We start from the raw sequence: 22,197 nt of genomic DNA on the forward strand, positions 1-22,197 counted from the left end.
TCTTTGAGGAAATGAAAAACATCCAATGGTGTTTAATATAACTACAAAGTATGTCTCTCGAGGGAGTACATCTTAAATCAGAATTGTGCAACAAATCCAGAGGGAATCTGACTTGGCCATCCCTCATCTAGTTTGTCTGAATCCAACATTACGTGAGATGTTGGACAGTATGTCTCCTCCGAGCTTTGAGTCGATATAATAAATTCTCTAAAGTCATAGCTATTGACTTCCAATTTTACCTTAAGGGTGTAAGAAAAATTCCAAGACATTTTTGAGAAGTTTGTGCAGACCTGGTAAGAACTGACACACGCCTGAAAGGAAGAAGTAGCCACAACCGAAGTCCTTCCATCTTTTAATGTACTTTTCACAGGACTTAGCTTTCAAAGCACCTTTTCTTGTCTCACCTGGTCAACCTGTGAAGCGGGCAGGGGTGGGATTCTGCAGAAGGGGAGGACACGGGGCGGGGGAGGGCTTTGTCAGGAGTCACATCGGGAGTCTGCACGAGATTTTGACTCCTAAGGCTTTCTGGACAGTGGTCAGAAGAGGCAGATGGCAGGAGAAAAGAAGTGGAAATGCACAAGGGAGATCTGAAGAGAAGTGGCAAGTTGGAAGGGGCAAGGAAAGCACAGAGATTGAGGGGTGGGGTTAAGACTGAGCAAAGGTTGAGGGTCTGCATCCGAGGAGAACGCACTGAGACCACAAGTCACGGTCTACTGGGGAACCTCATGCCACCAATGCAAAACTGAGCCCAGAGAGGAGGTGGTTTCCCCAAGGATGTCCAGCACTTTGCAAGGTTGGCACTTGCACCAGAACCTGTCTCCTGATCCCATTCCGGGATCATCCTTCTGTCAGTCACAAGGAAGACGGCCAGTGGGTGAGAGACGCAAGGCCTGAGGCAGCAGCAGAGTCACTCGCACGGGAGTGGACGGAAAGCTTCGCCATTAAACATCAAAGACCTAGGTAGCTGAATCCAAACAATCCTAGCGAGCGACTTCCCATCAGCGATTTTCCCGCGGCCACAGCCTTCCACAGCTTCCGGCTCGAAGGCGGTGTCAGAAATGCACAACTAGTATTCGGGGACTTTTGGAATCTCCCGAGAGATGGTCAGGAGCGTCTGGAAATGTTAAGGCAGGAATGAAACGTCAAACGGCCGACATTTCGGAACTGCTACAATTTCCTATGAAACGTTGAAGAATATCAGAGATTACGGGGAAATGGTTAGGAGGCGGCCGAAATCTGCCGAGTGGCATTAGGAATTTCCGGAGTTTGTCGAGCATATTCGGGACTTCTCGGCTCTTGGCAATCTCTTTAGAGGTCTTAGGTCCGTAGCGGATCCGTTCTTCGCCGAAATCGTGAGGGCGACTGGTTCCGACAGTCCCTCGGCAATTTCCGGAAGCGTTCGGGATCGGTTCGAAAGTGGCGCCCTCTGGCGGCAGAAACTCTCACTACAGTTACCAGCCCCGGCTGGGCCAGTACGCGCAGACGCAGTTGCGCGCCGGCGGCCGTTCCGACCGGACGTGGTGACTGCTGAGATCAGTTCCGGCGGGTGACGGTGCGGACGGGTCAGAAGCGTAGAGGCGGCGGCAAAATGGCGGCGCCTGAGGAGCGGGATCTAACCCAGGAGCAGACAGAGAAGCTGCTGCAGTTTCAGGTAGCAGCGAGTACACTCGGTGCAGCACGTGCTGCCGCGGGCTGGGAAGGGGGCCTCTACAGGAGCCCAGAACCCTCCTGAGATTAGGCCCGAAGTTCTCAGACCAGCAGGCGGCCCCCTCCCCCCAAGACGCCAACTGCCCTGCTGCCCCCGACCCCCGAACCTCTGTCGGTCCTCGGCCTTGGGTGCTGCCAGACCCGCTTCTGCTCTCGCCCCTCAGCGGGTCAGCTTCCCTGGTGTCCCTTAGCGGCGCCCGTCCTCAGCCATCTTTCCCAGGTCGGACCCTCTCCGCCCAACGACTCTGGATCTACCCGGGACGCTTAATCTCCACTGCGGAGTTGTTCGTTGCGGGTGCTTGGAAAACCTCCTATGAGCATCTCATGCCATTTCCACAAATATTTATTGAGGGCCTCTTGGGTGCCAGGTCTTGTGTTGGGCGCTTTGGTGGGGGAAGGGCAGGCCTGGCCCCCGCCCTAAAGGTGTGGGAGGACACCAAGTAGGGAAACAAATGAATGCAACATTATAAATGTCATCAGTGGCTTCTGACGGGGTTTACTACCTTGGGCTTATTCCTGGAGTCATGTGCTTGACTCTGCTTGAGGAGAGCGGTAACTTGCAGAAATCTGCCTCCTTTTAGTGGATGTGAGGTTAAGAACTTTTCACACTGAGCGCTTTTCTCTGAGTTGGAGAATCTAGGTGGAGAGGACCACTAGGATGGCTAATCTTGGCTGTTAACCTGATGGATACCAATTTTTTTCTAACATATGTATCTTAAAAATGTGTATTCTTAAAAATGTGTACTCCCTAAGGACATTCTGGAGATCAATTGAGTTCATGGGTTTCTGAAAGGCTTTGTAAACTAAAATGGTCCCAAACAGTATTGCTGCTTATTAATCATTATTTAACTTAGGAGAGAATTAAAGGTAATGGTACACTTATTTCCTAATGTAAAATGTGCTAAATGTTTATTAATTTCAGCAATTTACCAAGAACCTTAGCACTCAGGCACTGCTAGTTAGACTATCATTTGAGTATGATGTTGTAAGCACTTTGCTAAACACTTAGCATACTTATCGCATTTAATACAACACTAAGCTTTATACTATTACAATCGCTATTTTACAAATGAGAGGTCTGAGGCTTAAGAAGAAACATGCTTAGGTTGCACAGCTGGTAAGGGGTGGTGTCAGATTTAAAGCCAGGTCCATCTTTACAGAACCTTTCCTTAGCTCTTGACTTGTGTGCTATACAACCTGTGTAAGTATCAGTGTTCAACTGAGTGGTATGCAAATGCTGTCATATTGTCTTTTTTTTTTTTAGCAAGTTCTCACTTTTCTGTAATCACTGTGATTAGATTTCACTGTAATTAATTTTGAAGTGCTTTTTTTTAAATTGAGTAGTGGCACCTGAAATTTATAGGATATTGTTTTAATTATACATTAATTTTAAAAAATTGAGCAATGGGTTGGAAGTGTGTAAATGGAAAAATACTGTCACAGAAGTAGTTGACATTTGATTGCAGTAACTTCGGCAGACCATTTCACCCCCTACAAATCTTCAGGAATAAGCCCTCATGTTAAAATGTAATGAGGTGATGTGAGTTATAACATGATGTACTTAGTCTGCTTCTGGAAGATCATAAATGTGTTAGCATTTCTGAGGTAAAATGCCTAGGAACTTCTGTTTTAGTCTTCATTGGACATCTATGTCAGTAAGAGGTTAGTAGCAGGTTAAAGTTGTATTAAGATTGCTTTATGAAATTATATTTAATAAGGCAAATGTGTTTTACATTTATGTGCTCTTTAAGCATTTGCTGTATCAGAGTCATCATTCAGATTGCTATTAAACAGTCTTTGAAACTTAATAGGTGTCAAGCGCTATACCAGATATTTGATGTACATTAACTCTTTTAAACCTCTGCATAACACTGTAAGGTGTTAGCACCCATTCAGTTTATTGATAAAGAAATAGGTTCTGAGAGGTCACGTAATTTGCACAACTACGAAGTGGCTGGAGATTTAGAAATCCATACCCATAACGTCTATAACCTAATGGAGAGGCCAGTGACATACATGAATAATGAGTATTGTGTAGTTATGTTAGTGCTCAGAGTATGATATGGTATAAACAAAGTGCTGGGGGAATTTAGGGAAGGATAGGAATATTGATAAGGATAGGAGGAGGAGAGAAGAATGGCTTAGTAGTTATCATTAAGTATCTACTAGGCCTTAGGCAAGATGGTAGTTTATTGCCAGTTGTGCTTAATTTTCACTATAGCCTTGCAAAGTGTCAGAGGTGGTATGCCTGCTCCTAGGTGAGGAAGCAGATCTATTTAAGTATTCACTTAAGGTCATTTAACTGTCAAGTAGTGGAGATGGAATTATAGTCAAAAATCTAGTGGGTCCGGATCTGGATTTCAAGGATGGGCTTTTTCCACCGTACTTCGCCACTTTGCAGGAGGAATAGAAGGATTTCAACAAGTGGAGGGCAGGAGGATGTTCAAAGCTGAGGAATCAGCTCAAGGAAGGTATGGACGTGGAGTGTGTTTCTTGTGATGGAGTTAGAGAAATGGAAGTGGAAAACACACGGTTTAAATTTTAATCTGTAGGCATGGGAGCTATCACAATTTTTTCAACCAGGGAGTGACTTACACTAGGTTTCAGGTTTGCTTCAGTAACAATATGGAACATGTGCTTTGAATCTCTACAGGGGTCAGGACAGAACAGGGTGACACTGCTAGGAGCTGGTTCTCAGTATGTTGCTTCATTTGATATATTGAAGTTAGGGAAAGTAAAATATTTTGGATATCTCATGTTTCCTCTATTTTACTTTTTTGTGACATGTGATTCGATCGCAACTCCCTATGGTATACTTATCATGTTTCTCAGTCAGTTTCATGTCTTCCAAGATTTTTGTACTTATCCTTTTCTCTTATTTATTTTGGAACCATTTGAGTATGAATAACTAATGCAGACATTTGTTTTACGCTGTTTCAATGGGAAAGAATAGGTTTTAAGAAGAGCTAATGCAGGTATGGGGAAGGTTACTTTTATTGACGTCCACTTTCCCAAATTTCCAAATATTGACAGACTCCCTTAGTGTCTTGGTTTGCTGCCTTTAGGTTTGAACACTTGGAGAAGGATGACATGAACAGAGAGAAGGGACTAAAGCTATAGCTATCCACAGCCAGTGGAGGAAGACATCATCTCTTTCTGCTTATACTGGAATAAGAAATTTCTTTTCTCTTAAATAAATTTTAAGGTCTGACCCTTGTTCTCTTAAATTATAGAAAATTAGGCCTTAACTCTGGGCTATAGAATCAAACTCATTTTGAAAATTTTCCCTTTTGGCTTCATCTGACTCTTTATTACTTGAAGGAAAAAATACATAGTGTTTTTTGTTCATGTATTTAAAAAAAAAATTATAGAGAGATCTGTTTGAATCTTTTGCCAGGGAATTTGGTGTCGTAGAGAAAATATGAGCTTTTAAACTTGAGGCTACCTTGAATTAGCCTTCCTTCACTTAGCTTCTGGTGAGTTCTGCGACCTTGGGCAAATTCTCACTTTGAATCTTTTCTTGTCTATAAATGGGGATGTTATTACCAAATTCACATCTTTTTTATTTTTTTAATCTTTAAAAATTATTTCAATTAGTTTCAAGTACACATCTTTTTTATTTAACTTAAATTTATCAATACACCTGAAACTAATATAATATATGCCAACTGTAATTTTAAAAAATTATTTTAAAACACCAAGTTAATATATGCTTATTGCAAGTCAGCAGCATAAAATTGTATAAAAAGGTAATTAAATCTCATCTTTTCCCCCCTAATCCTCATTTCCAGGTTATTGTGTATCTTTGGATACTTTTTTCTTCTGCCTATACAGATACACAGATGCTCAATGTATAAGCTCTTACCCTAACTTGCTTTTAACTGAACAAATGTCCTCCATTTTCTGAGGTCTATACTCTAATATGCCCAGGTAGTTTTGCTCTCACAAATTGAGTTGTGCTCTTGACAAGAGTCATTTGTGTTTGCTCTCAAACCAATGTGTGCTCGTTATATTTGTCATATGAATATATTACATAAACCAAGAAAATAGGTCAAAAAGAGTTTTTGTTCATCTGAAAAACATGCTTTGGAAAGGCTGTAGCAGGCAAGCTGCTAGAGAGTTGCTGTTTACTCAGGTATGGGCAGGATAGGTGTAAAGATATCTTTGAGAGAAATCACTCAGGTAAGGATCATGCACTTACTGCTTAGCAAGTGTTTGGGGTTGTCAGGAAATCAAATTAGTGTCTTAGGGACATAGTTTATGCCAGAAAGACTTCAAAGAATATCAGTGGGCCCATTCCCTAAAGAAAAAGGATGGCTTTTATCAAAAGATTGCTGCATAAATGTGTATGCTTTATGTTTAAATAAAGTGTTTAATGTATGAAATGTTTTTATTCCTCACTTTAAGTGACTTTAATTAATTGGCTAGTTATAGGTCCCGTTCTCATTGGAAAAGAGTTCTCTTTGTCTTATTGCAGTAGGATCATATTTTACTTACGAAAGTATAGCATAGTAAGTGGTCATGAAGACAGCCTGGATTTGAATCCTAGCTTCTCTAATTATAGTAAGTCTTCACTTAACACCGAGAAAAGCTTCTGCAACGTTAAGTGAAAAAATATGTAATGAAACCAATTTTGCCATAGGCTAAGTGATAGAAACAAGAGTTAAGTTCCTACAGCTGCTCATCAGTTGTTACAAGGAAACGAAGTTGGACTGAATAATGTTGAGGATCTGCTGTACTTTGTGACTTTGGGAAAGTCACTTCTCTGCCTTAGTTTCTTCATCTATGCACTGGTAATATTACTTACCTCATGGGGTTGTTTCAGTAATTAAATGTTAGTATTCCTAAAGCCCTGGCAAACTTTAAATGCTCGAATATTACACATAATTATTACTGTGTAGTTTTAGTAGACAAGGTAGACAATCAGGCTGTTTTCACTTTTTGATTTCTTACAAATAATGCTGCAGTGAATATCCTTGTATGTATACATCTATCCCATTCCCAAGCATACCTTATGTATTTCGCACCTACTATGTGCTAGTTATAGTTCGAGGCACAGGATACAGCGGCATATTAAACATAATTTCTACCCTTGTGGAGCTCTCATTGCAGTGGGAAGAGACCGGGAAGAGTCAGAATAAATAAGTGAATTGTATACTGTGTTAGATGGTGATAAATGCTGTGGAGAAACATAAGTAGGGGATTTTGAGAAGTGTTTAATTTTAAATAGGATCATCAAGGGAAGGTCTCCCAGAAAAAGTGTCATTTGTGTGAAAATTTGAAAGCAGTATGAGGATTCCAGATTGAGGGAATAAAGTGTGCAAGAGCGCGAAGGCATGGTCTTCAGGGACCTTGTTCCGCAATGGCCAGGAGGCCAGTGTGTCTAGAACTGAGCAGGAGGAAGGAAGTAGTAGGAGAAAAGGTCAGAGAATTAAAGGCGGGGGGGGAGGCAGGGCCAGTTCATAGAAGGCCTTCTAGGCTGTTGTAAGGATTTTGGCTTTAACTTTGAGGTAAGATGGGTAGCCATGAAAGATTTTGAGTAATGACAAGGTTTGTGATTTATTAGGTTCACTCTGGCTATTTTCTTGAGGATAGCCAAGATACGGGAGGGGTAGGGAGACCAATTAGGAAATCTTTGCAGTGGTCCAGGACTGATTAGATCAGGATGAAGGAGGAAGTGGTCATGAGGAGGAGTTGGGTTCTGAATATATAGTGGTCCCCCTTTATCCAAAGGGCGTACATTCTGAGACCCGCCCCCCCAGCGGATATCTGAAACCACAGGTAGTACCAAACCCCATGTATACTGTGTTTTTTCCTATATGTACATACCTTTTCACTTGAAGCACTTTATAGCTTCTTTTTGGCATATCTGAATTGCCAGCCTCACTACTCTTGTGCTTTAAGGCTGTTATTAAGTAAAATAAGGGTGACTTGAACACAAGCATACGACAGAGATAGTTTTAAGGCGGCTACTAGATGTCTGACATGTACAGCGCGGATACACTGGACAAAGGAATGATTCAGGTCCCGGGTGGGATGAATGGGATAACGCAGCATTTCATCACGCCACTCAGAATGGCACACAATTTAAAATTCATGAATTTGTTCTGGAATTTTCCATATAATATTTTTGGAGGTAACCAAAACTGGGGAAAGTAAAACCCTGGATAAAGGGGTACTACTGTATACACAAAGAAGAAAAGCTAAGAGGGCTAAGATCTGGGGCACTTCAGTCTTTAGCATTCTAAGGATATGATGGAGACTAAATGGCAAAGGAAGTAGGAAGAAAACTAGTGTATTGTCCTAGAATTCAAGTGAAGAAATGTGTGGAATGAGAACAGATCTTTTGATTTACATCATGGGGATCATCAGTGACCTTGACTAAGACGTTTCATTGGAATGGAGGTGAAGTCTTGATTGGAGTGAGTTGAAGAGAATGGCATGAGAAATTGGAGATTTCTGCAGATTTTGCTCTAAAGAGGAAAGGAATTGGGCACAAGCTGGAGTGGGGAAGAGCGACTGATTTTTTCTTTTAATTTGGAAGAAATATCAGCATGTTTTTGTATGTCGATGAGGAACATGCACTAGAGAGGGAAAATCCGATGCAGAAGTAGGAAAATTGCTATTGCCATATCCTTGAGTAAATGAGAGGGGAGAGGATCAGGTGTACAGACAGGAGGAACTGGCCTTTGCCAGGAACACAATTAAGTTTATCCATAGTAAAAGAAAAGATGAATGGTGGCACAGATGCAGGTAGGTGGGTTGGTTTGCTGGTTGGAACTTTTAATTATTTTCTCTGTGATATAAGAAACAAGATTATGAACTAAATAAGGATGGGGGGAGGTATTGTTAGAAGTTTGAGGAGAAAAAAGTTATGGTCATCTAGGAAAGTGGGAGTGAATGGACTAGACAACTAGTATAAAGCCCAGGCAGTATTATGGAGCCACTTGGGGTTAGTGATCATAAATTTATTTAAAGTAAGAACACTCAGCCTCCTTCAGCTGTGAGGATACAGGTGCAGAGGTTTGGAATTTTAAAATTGTGGCTTAGCCAAAGGAATATGATTATGATACAGTGGTAAAGGAGTTGAGGATGTGTGCATGGGAGTGATTATAATATTTGATTATAGAATTTGTGATGAGTTAGATGGGAAGTGAGGACATGAGTGGCACTGCAGTAAAGTGATGAGGCAGTAGTAGGATCAGTGGACTGTAGGTCCCGGCAGGGTTAAAGAATTTAGAGACAGGACGTTAGAGGAAGCTGAAGAGGTGAAAGGATGTGTTGGGGGCGTGTGGAGGGCTTGCAGTTACTGATAATAGTGAGGTCTAGGGTTTGACCCCAGGAGTGCATGGAGGAATGGTAGACAGAGAATTGAGAGACCAGACTGTTAGAACAATTATGCAAATAGTAAGATCACCTGGACACTAATAGGGTTGGCGAGAATGATAGGAAGCCAGGAGCTAAAATTTTAGAGTGAAAGGCAGTGATTGGAAGTGAGCAAATAACTCCCAACAAGGAAGGGATTGTGAGTGGTATACACTGATGAAATTTTGAGATTTGAAAGTGTTTTTGTTTTTGATGTCATTTAAACGTTTAGTGAGCATTTACTTTTCCCAAAGTGCTCTAGATCCGCTGTATCATTGATTCATCCCAATAGACAAGTGGTGTAGGTTCCAGTATTGATGAGTAAACTAGGATCGGTGGGTAATTTGCACAGGTTAGTAGGAGCTTAAATTTGAATCCAGAACTCTGGTTTCTTTCCTACCACCTAGCACTCTCTCTCTGGCCCTAAATGTTGATTTGTTTCAACTACAGGTGAGTGAGTGGGGGCAACAGAAAGAGCTATATGTTAGTTTTAAGAAACAGAGCACAGCAAAGGAAGTCCAAAGCGTGATTCTGATCCCAGACATTGTCACTCGTGGTACTTCTCTTAATCTACTCTACATGAAGGTAGACTTTTTAAGAAGGGAAGATGAGTCTCTGAAAGTGGGAATGATCAAGGAGAACAGTTCTCACTTCCATACCCACAGATACAAGAGAGAAAATACAGGAGAGAGGGCTTCAGGGGAAACCAGGTTTCAGCTAGAACATGAAGGTGAAGGAAATGTTTCTGATATAGCAGGGCTTTTGTTTAATATCTTAAATGTGTGGTTTTACTGGGTCAAAATAAATGCACTTTGTACATTTTAATAGCTGCTGCTAGACTGCTTTCCAGGGACTTTTGGCAGCTCATACTTCCACCAAGAGGATGTGAGAGAGGACCTGTTTCCCCACACCCTTTCCAGTATTGGATGGTATCTTTTTCAATTTTTGTCAATCTGATTAAATTTTAGAAGTTCTCGTTTTAATTTGCATGTCTAGTGGTAGTGGTGGTTGTGGTTTTGAGTTTTGTTTTGCAATCAGTTGAGTTTGAATACCTAACGCAAATGCTTGTTTTAAGCTATTTCAAATAGGAAGGAGTACAGACATATGAGTGAAAGGTTGGCTTATCGGCCTCAATTTTTTTTTTTTAACATTTTATTTATTTAACATTTTATTTCTTTTTTTCCCCCACCCCCCTCCTCCCTCCCCTCTGGCAACCACTAGTCCGTTGTCCATGTCCATGAGTCTCTGTCCTGTTCATTTGTTGCTTTTAGGTTTATATCCCACATATAAGTGATATCATGTGACTTTCAACTTTTTCTGTCTGGCTTATTTCACTAAGTATGATTATCTCGAGGTCCATCCATGTTGCAAATGGCAGTATTTTATCTCTTCTTATGGCTGAGTAATATTCCATTGTACCACAGCTTTGTTAACCAGTCGTCTTTTGTAGGACACTTTGGTTGCTTCCATGTCCTGGCCACCAAAAATAATGCTGCTATGAACATTGGTGTGCTTATATCTTTTTGGATATGAATTTTCAAGTCTTTGGGGTAAATACCCAGTAGAGAGATTGCTGGATCATATGGTAGATCAATTCTTAGTTTTTTGAGGAACCTCTATACTGTTTTCCATAGTGGCTGTACCAATTTGTGTCCCACCAGCAGTGTAGGAGTGTTCTTTTTTCTCCACATCCTCTCCAACATTTGTTATTACTTGAGCTCTTGATTATAGCTATTGTAACAGGCGTGAGATGGTATCTCATTGTGCTTTTGATTTGCATTTCCCCAGTAGCTAGCGATGTTGAGCATCTTTTCATGTATTTTTTGGCCATTTGTATATCCTCTAGGGAGAAGTGTCTGTTCAGGTCCTCTGCCTATGTTTTGATTGGATTGTTTGTTTTTTTGTTATTATTGAGTCATATGAGTTCTTTGTATATTTTGGATATTAGGCCCTTATCAGAGGCATTGCTTGCAAATATATTTTCCCACTTGGATGATTGTCTTTACTTTGTTGATGGTTTCTTTTGCTGAGCAGAAGTTTTTAGTTTGATGTAGTCCCATTCATTTATTTTTGCTTTTACTTCCCTTGCCTTTGAGGTCTTGGCCTCTGTTCTTTAAGAGATAATGTAGATGGATATCCCTTAGTATATGGAAGGTTTGGTTTCTGGCTTAGTTGGTTGCAGAATAGAAAGTGCTGATTTTACAGTGAATCCCATTGTTCCATAAACTGATTACAAATGAGATTGAGCTTCTTTTGTCTGTTTATGGTTAAGTATTGTGTAAATTGCTTATCATTTGTTCATTTTCTGTTGGATTATTTGACATTTTCTTACCAAATTGTAGGAGTTCTTTATATATTTTTAGAAAAGGATATTGGTCATGTATAGCAAATATTTTCTTTTGCAACATCATTTATCTTAATTTTGTTATTTTATTAACACTTGTTTGAAATATTATTTCATCAAATTGGCATTTCCTCCCGACTTGGATTTTCTGTTTTATCTAAAAATGCCTTCCACTTAATGAAGTATACAAATGTTCCTTCTAGTTTCTTCAAAATATTTTATAGCTTTCTTTTTAAAATCAGATCTTTAATCTATGGGGAATTTTATTTTTTGTTATGCATGCGATAAGAACTTAACCTCAGTTTTTTCCAGAAGAGACTATAGGTTAGCTGAATAATCCAGCCCTCCCCCTACCGATTTGAGTAGGGGGAGGGTTGGATTATTCAGCTAACCTATAGTCTCTTCTGGAGAGACTATATTCTATTTCATTAACCTGTCTGCTGGTACCATTACTGAACCTAATAACAGTTTCACACTGTTTTGATATCGGATAGGACAGGACTCTTCCCAATTCTTTTTTTAAAAATTATTGGTAATTCTTACAGGTTCTTTCATATATATTTAAACATCATTTTGTGCAGTTGTGGGATCGAGTTGCATAAAATATATTAATTCGGGACTTGTTGACACCCAGGAACATGGACATCTCCAATCAGATGTCACATGTCCTTTAAAATATTTTTTGTAACTTCATCTAGATTTTGTGTATTTCTTATTAAGCTTTTCCTAGGTATTTTGTAGTTTTGGTTACCCTTGTGAATGGGTTATTTCTTTATTTCTAAATGATTACTAATAAAAAAATTGCTGTTGAACTTTGAACATTTACCTTGAGTTTTTTTGAACCTTCTACCCATTTTCTTACCATGTTTTCTGATCATCACTAATAGTTTCCTAGCTTTGGCTCTTTTTTATGTTTTAAATAACAATTTGATTGAAATATAAGTTGGATACAACCACCACTACTGTGTACTCACAGAGCATGTTCACCACCCCAGAAAGAAACCTGTGCCCATTCTTCTCTCCTTCTAACCCCTGATAACCACTAATCTTTATTCTGTCTCTGTGGACTTGCCTCTTCTGGGTATTTCATGTAAATGGAATCGTATACATTATGGCCTTTTGTGTCTGTCTGCTTTCACTTAGCATAATGATTTCAAGGTTCATCTGTGTTGTAGCCTACATCAGTGCTTGATTCCTTTTTGTAGCTGAATAATATTCCATTGCGTGGATAAACCCACATTTTGTTTATCCATTCATATTTGATGACTATTTGGATCATTTCCATGTTTTGGCTGTTATTAATGCTGCTATGAATATTCGTATACAAGTTTTTGTGTGGGCATGTTTTTATTTCTAGGAGTAGAATTATTGGGTCACATGATAACTGTAACTTTTTAAGAAATTGCCAAACTTTTTCCAAAGCAGCCATACTATTTTCCCCACCACTAGTGTCTGAGAGTTCCAATTTCTCCACATCCTCACATTTATTAATCCTCCATCTTCTTGCCATCCTACTAAGTGTAAAGTGTTATCTCATTGTTTTGGTTTGCATTTCCCTAGTGACTGAAATGTTGTTGAACATCTTTTCGTGTGGCCATTTGTTTATCTTCGAAGAAATGTCTGTTCAAATCTTTGGCCCATTTTTAAAAAAATTTATTTAAATTAGTTTCAAATATACAGTACCTTGGTTAGACAGTTATATAGTTCATAAAACGATCCCCCCAGTTGCTCCCTCCTTCCCTTGGCCCTCCACCTAGCCATCATATTAATGCTAACTTCTTTTGCCCATTTTTTAATGGGGTTATTTGTCTTTTGTTGTTGGGTTGTGAGAGTTCTTTATGTATTCTGGATACAACTTTTCTATCAGATCACATACTCCTGTTTGTGTGTTTTCTCTTTTTTATTGGTATCTTTTGAAATTTTAAATTTTGATGAAGTCCAATTTATTTGTTGTATCTTTTGTTGCTTATACTTTTGGTGTGATACTTAAGAAACCATGGCCTAATTTGGGGTGACAAAGAATAACTCCTGTTTTCTAAGAGTTTTGCAGTTTTAGGTCTTATGCATTAGGTCTGATCCTTTATAGTTAATGGATATGAAGTAGGGGTCTAGCTTTGTTCTTTTGCATGGGGATATCCAGTTTTCCCAACTTCATTTGTTGAAAAGATTATTCTATTCCCTATTGAAACAACAGAAAATCAGTTGATCAAAACTAAGAGTTTATTTCTGGACCTCATTTCCATCGGTCTATCTTTATGCCAGTACCACACTGTCTTGACTATTGCAGCTCTGTAATAAGTGTGAAATCAGGAAGTGAGAGTCCCCCAACTTTGTTCTTTTTCAAAATTGTTTTGGCTATTCTGAGTCCTTTTTGTTTTTTAGGATCACCTTGAATTTTAATAGGGATTGTTGTTTACTGTGTAGATTGATATGGGGAGTGCTGCCATCTTAACAATACTGTCTTCCAGTCCATGAACGTGGAAAGTCTTCCCACTTATTTGTCATCTTTAGTTTCTCTCCATGTTTTCTAGTTTTTTGTGTACACGTCTTACACTTCTTTTATTAAATTTATTTCTAAATATTTTTTTGATGGTGATGTAAAAGGAAATACTTTTCAGATTGTCATGGTTAGTGTATAGAAATATAACTGATTTTTGTATATTGATCTTATATTCTGCAACCTTGTTGAACTCATTATTAGTTCAATTTTCTTTTGGTAGATTAGGATGTTCTATATACAGAATCATATCATCTGAATATAATTGTACTTCTTTTTAATTTGGTTGCCCTTTTATTTCTTGTTTAATTGCTCTAGTATAATGTTGAATAGAAGTGGCAAGAGCGAACATCCTTGTCTTTTCCTGATCTTAGGAGGAAAGCGTTCACTCTTTCATCCTTATTATGTTAGCTGTGAGTGTTTCCCCCTGCCCTTTAATTCCCCCCACCCACTCACTTCCACCCCTGACCTATGGATGTTGCCGTTTCCCCTTAAGAACTGGATCTCTGAAGGCTGGGTTGTCTCCTCACACAGGCTGGGGCATGCCTCCAGGCAGGGGCCTGGCATACTGGCAGTGTGGTTCGTTGCCCCACCTGGGGCACAAACCCAGGACCTTCTGCGTGTAAAGCGGACGTGCTAACCACTACACTATGGAGCCACCCCTGTGAGTGTTTCTTAGGTGCCTTTTTTCAGGATAGAGAAACTCCCTTGTATTCCTAGTTTAAGTTTTTATCAGGAAAGGGTATCTTGGGTTCTTAAAAGAGTTAATGAGACTATCCATGTACAGTGCTTGATACATACCAGGGCTCTGTCAGAAAGGGGGCAGTCCAGTTGAATACTCAACTGTACACATGTTCTTTTACATTTCTCTTTATTTTTCCAGGATATGTTTAATAAAGGGTGGGATTGAGGATTTGCAAAAATGTTGTGGTATTTTTAAAATCGAAATTTTGGAAATAAACACTTATCAAGGAGCCTAAGATATTCTTGAAGGAGTGCAAGTCCTTTTCAAAAAGGATATAGAAAAGATTTTACATACAGGAGACTTGTCTGTCATTATTAAAATGTACAGAATTAGAGAGGGGGGAAATTAAAAAATAAAATGTTAAAAAAAATAAATAGAAGTTAAAACTATAATCTTCATATAGAACTAGAAAAATGGCTTCTTTGTAAAATTAATCACAATGCCTAGTATCCTTCATGCTGTCATTTTTTGTTTTTATTTTTGTTGTTCTTCAGACACCTATTGAATTCAGTCTTGACTCCAAACTGAGTCATGCATGAGTTTAGAGCTCTGACGGATACTTTGGTCATTCCTATATTACAAATGGTGAACCACACAGAGCATGTGTTCATTAAGTGAGGATCCAAGTACACCAAGGCCCACAGAGGTTAACTAAGAAGAGAAAGTTAGAGAACCATCCAGAAATCTGTAGAAGGGATGTTAAATATGACTTTTTATGGTCACCTTTCCAAACAGATTCAGATTCTGGAGGTGGAATTTTTATTTTTTTAAATAATATACTGTTCAGTGTTCTATGTTCTTATTACTCAAAAGATAGAAGGGCCACTAGTAATTCATAGGTTCTCTTATTAATGAAGCACAGTGTATTTATTCTTTAAGTACATTTCATCTTAAGATTTAAGTATATTTTTTTCTGATATAATATCCTCACAATTTGTGATGATGAAATCTAGTACCCTCAAGACTGGTGGAAAACCAAAGATCTGTGATATGGCCCAATTATTATAATACCATCATCCAGAATAGGAAAAAAACATGAAAAATTTTTTTCTGATAACAACATAGGAAAATTTCCCATTTCTAAACAGGCCCAAAGAACAATAAAATTTGTAAAGTGAAGTTCAGCGCTTTTTAATTATAACCGATTTTTACTTTCAAAAATATTTATTGTTCAAGCATTTAATATTTATATAGTTTTTATGTGATTATATGAGAAACAAGTCATCCTCGGCTTCTTCAAATTCCTATTGAAATTCTAAAAGAACAACTATATTTTATTTTATTTTACCTCCTCTGATGATAAGCTATTCCGTTTCCCAATAAAATGTTGAAAGCTTCAGTGCAAAAAATAAAAAAGAAAATGTACAGAATTAAATCCGTGGTTTGGGAAGTAAAAGTGTTGACAATTAGACTTTGTAGAGTTTTTTCACTTAATTCAAACTTTGCAAAAATAAAAAATTCAAACTTAGCTTGCAGTTTAGCATCCTTAAACACATTTTCCACAAGCTTAATATTAATACATTTATTAGCTTTGTCCTAGCCTTTTCACATACAAAATGATGACATTCTAATTATTTACTAATAGAGATTCCTCTATAAAGATATATGTTCCCTCACCAGTTACACTGAGTTATAGTATATATAGTAAATGCAGAATAAACATTTGATTCTTTCAGTTATTTGTTTTTAAATAATGAGTTGGTTTCCTAGCATTCTCCAAAAGTAACCAGTGAGATTTTAAAAATTTTGAGTATCGCTACAAACTCATGAATTTAAACACATGTAATGTATTGCAGTTCATTATTATTGTGCTTATTGAGGCTCAGGTTGTTTGTTCCATGTTTAACAATTGCGATTCTCTTTAGGTTGGCTTCTGACAACCTTTCTTTTCTTTCTCTCTCTCTTTTTTTTTTTAAGAAATCCTAATATTTACACAAATTTTTCAGACACAAAAGCTTTTTTTTTTTTAAATTTCTAAAGGCCTTATATTATTGCTCCTAAGGATGTTTGCCATATTGCCATGGCCACAGTCACCTTTCATAGCTTTCAGCTTTCTGACAGAAGGTGTTTCAGACTGATCTTGTGCGTTTTCTACCTGGAACTAGAGTCAGCTGTTGTGTCCCCCCCACCCCCAAGAAAACTTGTTCTTTTTGATAAGAAATTATATTTAGATGCCACAGGTCTGGGAGTGTTTGTTGCTGTCGGGTTGATCAACTTTTTAGTTGACAGAACTAGGAAATACATATAATATATACATAGACATATATTTATATTTATTTCACGATAAGTTTGATATTTCCAATTCAAATTTAGCACATCTTGCCTCAGTCTTTTTTCTCCATACCAGAAAACTTGATTCTTAATGAGACTAACATGATTATTCATTTGCTTTATCACATAAGCAGCACTTAACTGTCTTAAAATAACACTCATACTAGTAACAATGATATGATTATTTAAAATAATTTAAGCACCCCTATGTTTTAAAGTCATTCGGAATAGTTTTTCTGTGTTGTTAGGTCACCAGTTCTACATATATTTGATTTTTGCCTCTAATGTTTTGGGATTGCTGCTGCTGCTTTTTGAATTTTGTTTTGAAAAACAATTACATGATTTGAAGTCAGATCTACATATAACAATATACTTAGAGAAATCTAGCTTCTATTCCTTTTCTTTATACCCTGTTCTCTCCCTTCCCCTACAGATAAGCCTTAAAAAAAAATCATCCTTCCATTTTTTTTAAATCATACAAAACTGTGTTCTATAAAAATATATATGTTGTGTTGTTCGCCTGGTTTTTGTGATGGAGGCATTCTTCCATTTTTTTTTTATGTAGATAATATGTATATACATATTTGTGACCCCATCTTTTTAAAAAAGATAAATGGTGACATATATATTACTTTTCTTCAACTGATTTTTACACATAATAGCTCTTGGTGATTATTGCATAGCGATATAGGGAATGATTTCTTTCATATTTACAGCTGTATAATCGGATATACCATATGAATATACCATAATTTAGCCTCCTATTGATGGACATTTGGGTTATTTCTCATCTTTTGCTATAACATAGTATGGCAGTAAGTAGCTTTGTTCAGGACTTTTTATTTCTTGCTAGTGTATCTTTGGGATAGATTCCTTGAAAGATTTCTAGGCCAAAGGATTAAATACTTATGTATATGCATATGAATCTGTAACTTTGCTAGATATTGCCAAATTTTCCTCCATGAGGATTGTACCATTTTACATTCTCACTAGCAATGTATGAGGCCCCAACAGTCTCACCAACAGAATGTGTTGTCAAACTCAGTATAGTTTTAATTTACCTTTTTCTTATGAGTAAGGTTGATCAATTTTTTTATGTATTTAAGGGCCACTTAAGTTTATCTTTCTATGAATTGTTCATCTTTTGTTGCCCACTTTTCAATCAGGTTGTTATCCTTTTTATTTATTTTTAAAAACTATATATTGGGAATAGTAATCCTTTGTCTAAGAAATAAGTTGTAAATATTAATTCCAGGTCTTTCACTTTGTATATGTGTTTTTGTTTTTGCCATACAGATGTTTTGGAGGTTTTTATTTATTTTTTTAACTTTTTATATGCTCAAGGTTTTATTTGTGTGTAGGAAAATCTTTTGTTGCTAATAAATTTTGAGTCATAATTAAAGTCTTCCCAACATCCAGGCTATGGGAGAAGTCATTTGTGTTTTCTTCTAATACTTGTATGGTTGGACACTTAAAACTCAACAGTAAGGCAGCGATCCAGTTAAAAAGTAGGCAAAAGACCTGAACAGATACCTCACCAAAGAAGATACACAGAAGATGGCAAATTAACATGATTCTCAATATCAGATATCATTAGGGAATTGCAAATTAAAACAACAATGAGATACTACCACATATCTGTTAGAATGGCTGTAATCTAACACACCATATACTGGCAAAGATGTAGAACACTCAAAACTCATCCATTGCTAGTGAGAATACAAAATGATATAGCCACTTTGGAACAGTTAGGCAGTTTTTTACAAAGCTAAACATAGCCTTACCAAAACATATAGTGGCAGATTTTGTTGGCGCATAGGGTGGGGAAGGAACAGAGAAGGTCAGACTTTTGGAAGACTAACGAAGTTTGGTGCCTTGCAGTGTTTCTCTCAAAGAAGGAACAGTAATAACTTCGTATCTCCTTACAACTTTTCCGCTTGCTTCTGAGTAGTAAAGTCAATTAGGAAAGATTGAATAAGACCAAAGTGGTTTTTCTTTGTTTGATTTTTAGAAGAATTAAATGTGTTAAGTAATAGATATTGGAATAGGAATTTAATGAAAGGTAATTTATTTGAGTCCTGGAAAATAATCTGATTGTAGTATTTAGAACCTTTAAGCAAGTTCAAGCTCATCTCATAACATTTTACAAATGTCTTTTTTCCCCCAGTTTTATTTCTTTTTTTTTAAATTTTTTTAATTTTTCAAATACAGTTGGCCTACAATATTAGTTTCAGGTGTACAACATGGTGATTAGACATTTATATAACTTACAAAGTGATCACCCCAATAAATCTAGTCCCCATCTGACGTTATACATAGTTATTACTTCCCAATTTTTTTAATGTGGCAGAATACACAAAATTTACCATTAAGTGTACAGTTTAAAGATAATATATTCATAATATTAAAATACACAAAATTTACTATCTTAACCATTAAGTGTACAGTTTAAAGATAATATATTCATAACATTAACCATTATCTTAACCATTATCTTAACCATTAAGTGTACAGTTTAAAGATAATATATTCATAACATTGTGCACTATCACCATCATCAATTTCTATAACTCTTTTCATCTTTGAAACCACACACACACGCATGCGCGCGCACACACACACACACACACACACACACACTCCTATTAAACAATAAATCCCCATTTCCTCCTCCCTCCAGCAAGTACTGTTCTTTTTTTTTTACCTTTTTACCTTTTTTTTTGTTTTTTGGCTCTACAATTTTGACTGCTATAAATACCTCATATAAGTGGAATCATACAATATTTGTCTTTTTGTTCTTGGCTTGTTTCCTGTAGCATAGTGTCATAAAAGTTTATGTATGTTGTAGCATATAACAGAATTACCTTCCTTTCGAAGGCTGTATGATATTCCATTGTATGTATATATCAGATTTTATTTATCCACTCATCCGTCAGTGGACACTTGGGTTGTTGCCACCTTTTGGCTCTTTGAATAATGCTGCTGTGAACATGGTGTACAGATGTCTCTTCAAGACTCTGCTTTCAGTTCTTTTGGGTCTATACCTAGAAGTGGAATTGCTGTATTGTATAATAATTGTATTTGTAATTTTTGAGGAACCACCTTATTGTTTTCCATAGCTGTTGCACCATTTTACATTCCTACCAACAGAACACAAGGTTTTCAGTTTCTCTGCATCCTGGCCAGTACTTACTATTTACCTTTTTTTTTTTTTTAAATAGTAGCCATCCTAACTGGTGTGAAGTGGCTTCTATTTTTGATTTGTATTTCCCTAATGATTAGTGGTGGTGAACATTTTTTCGTGTGTTTATTGGTTATTCATGTATCTTTTTTGGAGAAATGTCAAGTTCTTTGACCATTTTCAAATCAGGTTTTTTTGTTGTTGAATTGTGAGAGTTCTGTATATTCTGGATATTAATTCCTTATCATATATATGACTTGTAAATATTTTCTTCCATTCTTTGGGTCGTCTTTTTACTCAGTAGAAAGTGTCTTTTGATGCAGTTTTAAAATTTTTCATGAAGTCTAATTTGTCTTTCCTTTTGTTGCCCGAGCCTTTGCCTGTGCCTTTGGTGTCATATCCAAGATGGCATTTCCACAATCAGTGTTGGAAAGTCTTTGTCCTATGTTTTCTTTTCTTCTAAGAGTTTTATAGTTTTAGATCTTATATTTAGGTCATGGATGTACTTTGAGTTAATTTTTGTATATGATGTCAGGAAGATGAATAGGAAAAATATACTCCTCCTATGTTTCTCCTTTACTCCCGCACTGCTGCCACACTTGCCAAATGTGTGGGTTTTCCACACATCAAACAATTATCCTAGATTTAATTCAGTTTAATTTTGGCACTATCTACCTAGAGTTAGCATCGCATCCCACAAGTTAAGGGCTCAGTCCCACAAGGAGTCCCTCCTTCAGATGCCAATCCCAAGTCCTAGGTTGTCACTTGTACCATCTATAAATTGAGGTTCCCATGACCCCCTTCTTGTGTTCAATAATTTGGTAGAATGGCTCACAGAAATCAGGGAAACACTTTCGTTTACTGGTATTATCCAAAGAGTATAATAAAGAATAAAGAAGAACCTCCAGATGAAGAGGTACATAGGGCGAGGTCCAGAAGGGTCTTAAGTGCAGGAGCTTCTGTCCCCGTGGAATGGGGATGTGCCACCTTCCTGGCATATAGATGTGTTCACACACTCAGAGTCTCTGAATCTTATATTATTGGGATCTTTATGAAGGTATGTGACGTGATTGATTTACTAGCTCCATTCCCAGCCCCTCTCCTTTTCCTGGAGAATGGTGGGTGGACCTGAAAAATTCCAAGTTTCTAATCACGCCTTGGTCTGTCCGGTAACCAGCGTATATCCAGGAGCCCACCAAGAGTCACCTCATTAGAACAAAAGACACAGCTGTCATCCAGGAAATTCCAAGAGATTTAAGATCCCTAAGAAATCAGGGTCAAAGACCAAATATTGGAACAAAAGATTCTTATAGTTCTCTTACCACTTAGGAAATCGCAGGGGTTTTAGGAGCTTTGAGTCAAGAACTGGGGTCAAAGACTAAATGTTAGAACAAAAGATTTTCCTATCACTTCTATTTATAAGGATTTTAGGAGTTCTATGTCAGGAACTGAGGCAGAGAGCTGTGTGTGTATGTGTGTGTGTGTGTGTGTGTGTGTGTGTGTGTGTGTGTGTGTAAATTTTCACAGTAAGGATCATACTTCATTTTTTTTTGCGTGTGCATACCCAGTTTTCCAGTACCATTTGTTGAAAAGACTGTCCTGGCACCCTTGTCAAAAATCATTTGACCATATATGCAAGGGTTTATCTCTGAGCTCTCTATTCTATTCCATTGGCTTATATATCTTTTTGTGCCAGTACCACACTGTTTTGATTTCTGTAACTTTGTAGTAAATTTTTAAATCAGGAGGTATGAGTCCTCAAGCTTTCTTCTTTTTTAAGATTGTTTTGGCTATCGGGGGTCCCTTAAGATTTCATATGAGTTTTAGGATTAGTTTTTCTATTTCTGCCCTAAAAAGGTCATTGAAATTTTCATAGGATTGCTTTTAATTTGTAGATCACTTTGGGTATTGTTTGACATTTTAACAATATTTAGCCTTAATTCATGAACACTGAATGTCTTTCCATTTATATAGGTCGTCTTTAATTTCTCTCAGCAATGTTTGTACAGGTCTTTCACCTTTTGGGTTAATTCCTAAATATATTATTCTTTTTGAAATTGTAAATAGAATTGTTTACTTAATTTTCT

At 37.4% G+C, this 22,197-nt stretch overlaps 1 protein-coding gene across 1 annotated transcript in view; it reads left to right on the plus strand.

Annotated features, from left to right (window-relative positions):
• Positions 1-1,524: 1,524 nt before the first annotated feature.
• Positions 1,525-22,197, plus strand: part of FAF2 (Fas associated factor family member 2) — a 57,516-nt gene continuing 36,843 nt past the window's right edge. Inside the window, exon 1 of the mRNA XM_006923178.3 lies at positions 1,525-1,651. Within this exon, the coding sequence (XP_006923240.1) occupies positions 1,589-1,651 (63 nt within the window). The 5' untranslated portion in view covers positions 1,525-1,588. The remainder of the gene's footprint in view (positions 1,652-22,197) is intronic.

The sequence above is a fragment of the Pteropus alecto genome, unplaced genomic scaffold (genome assembly GCF_000325575.1).
Source record: "Pteropus alecto unplaced genomic scaffold, ASM32557v1 scaffold78, whole genome shotgun sequence".
In the NCBI taxonomy this organism is placed as follows: Eukaryota; Metazoa; Chordata; class Mammalia; order Chiroptera; family Pteropodidae; genus Pteropus; species Pteropus alecto.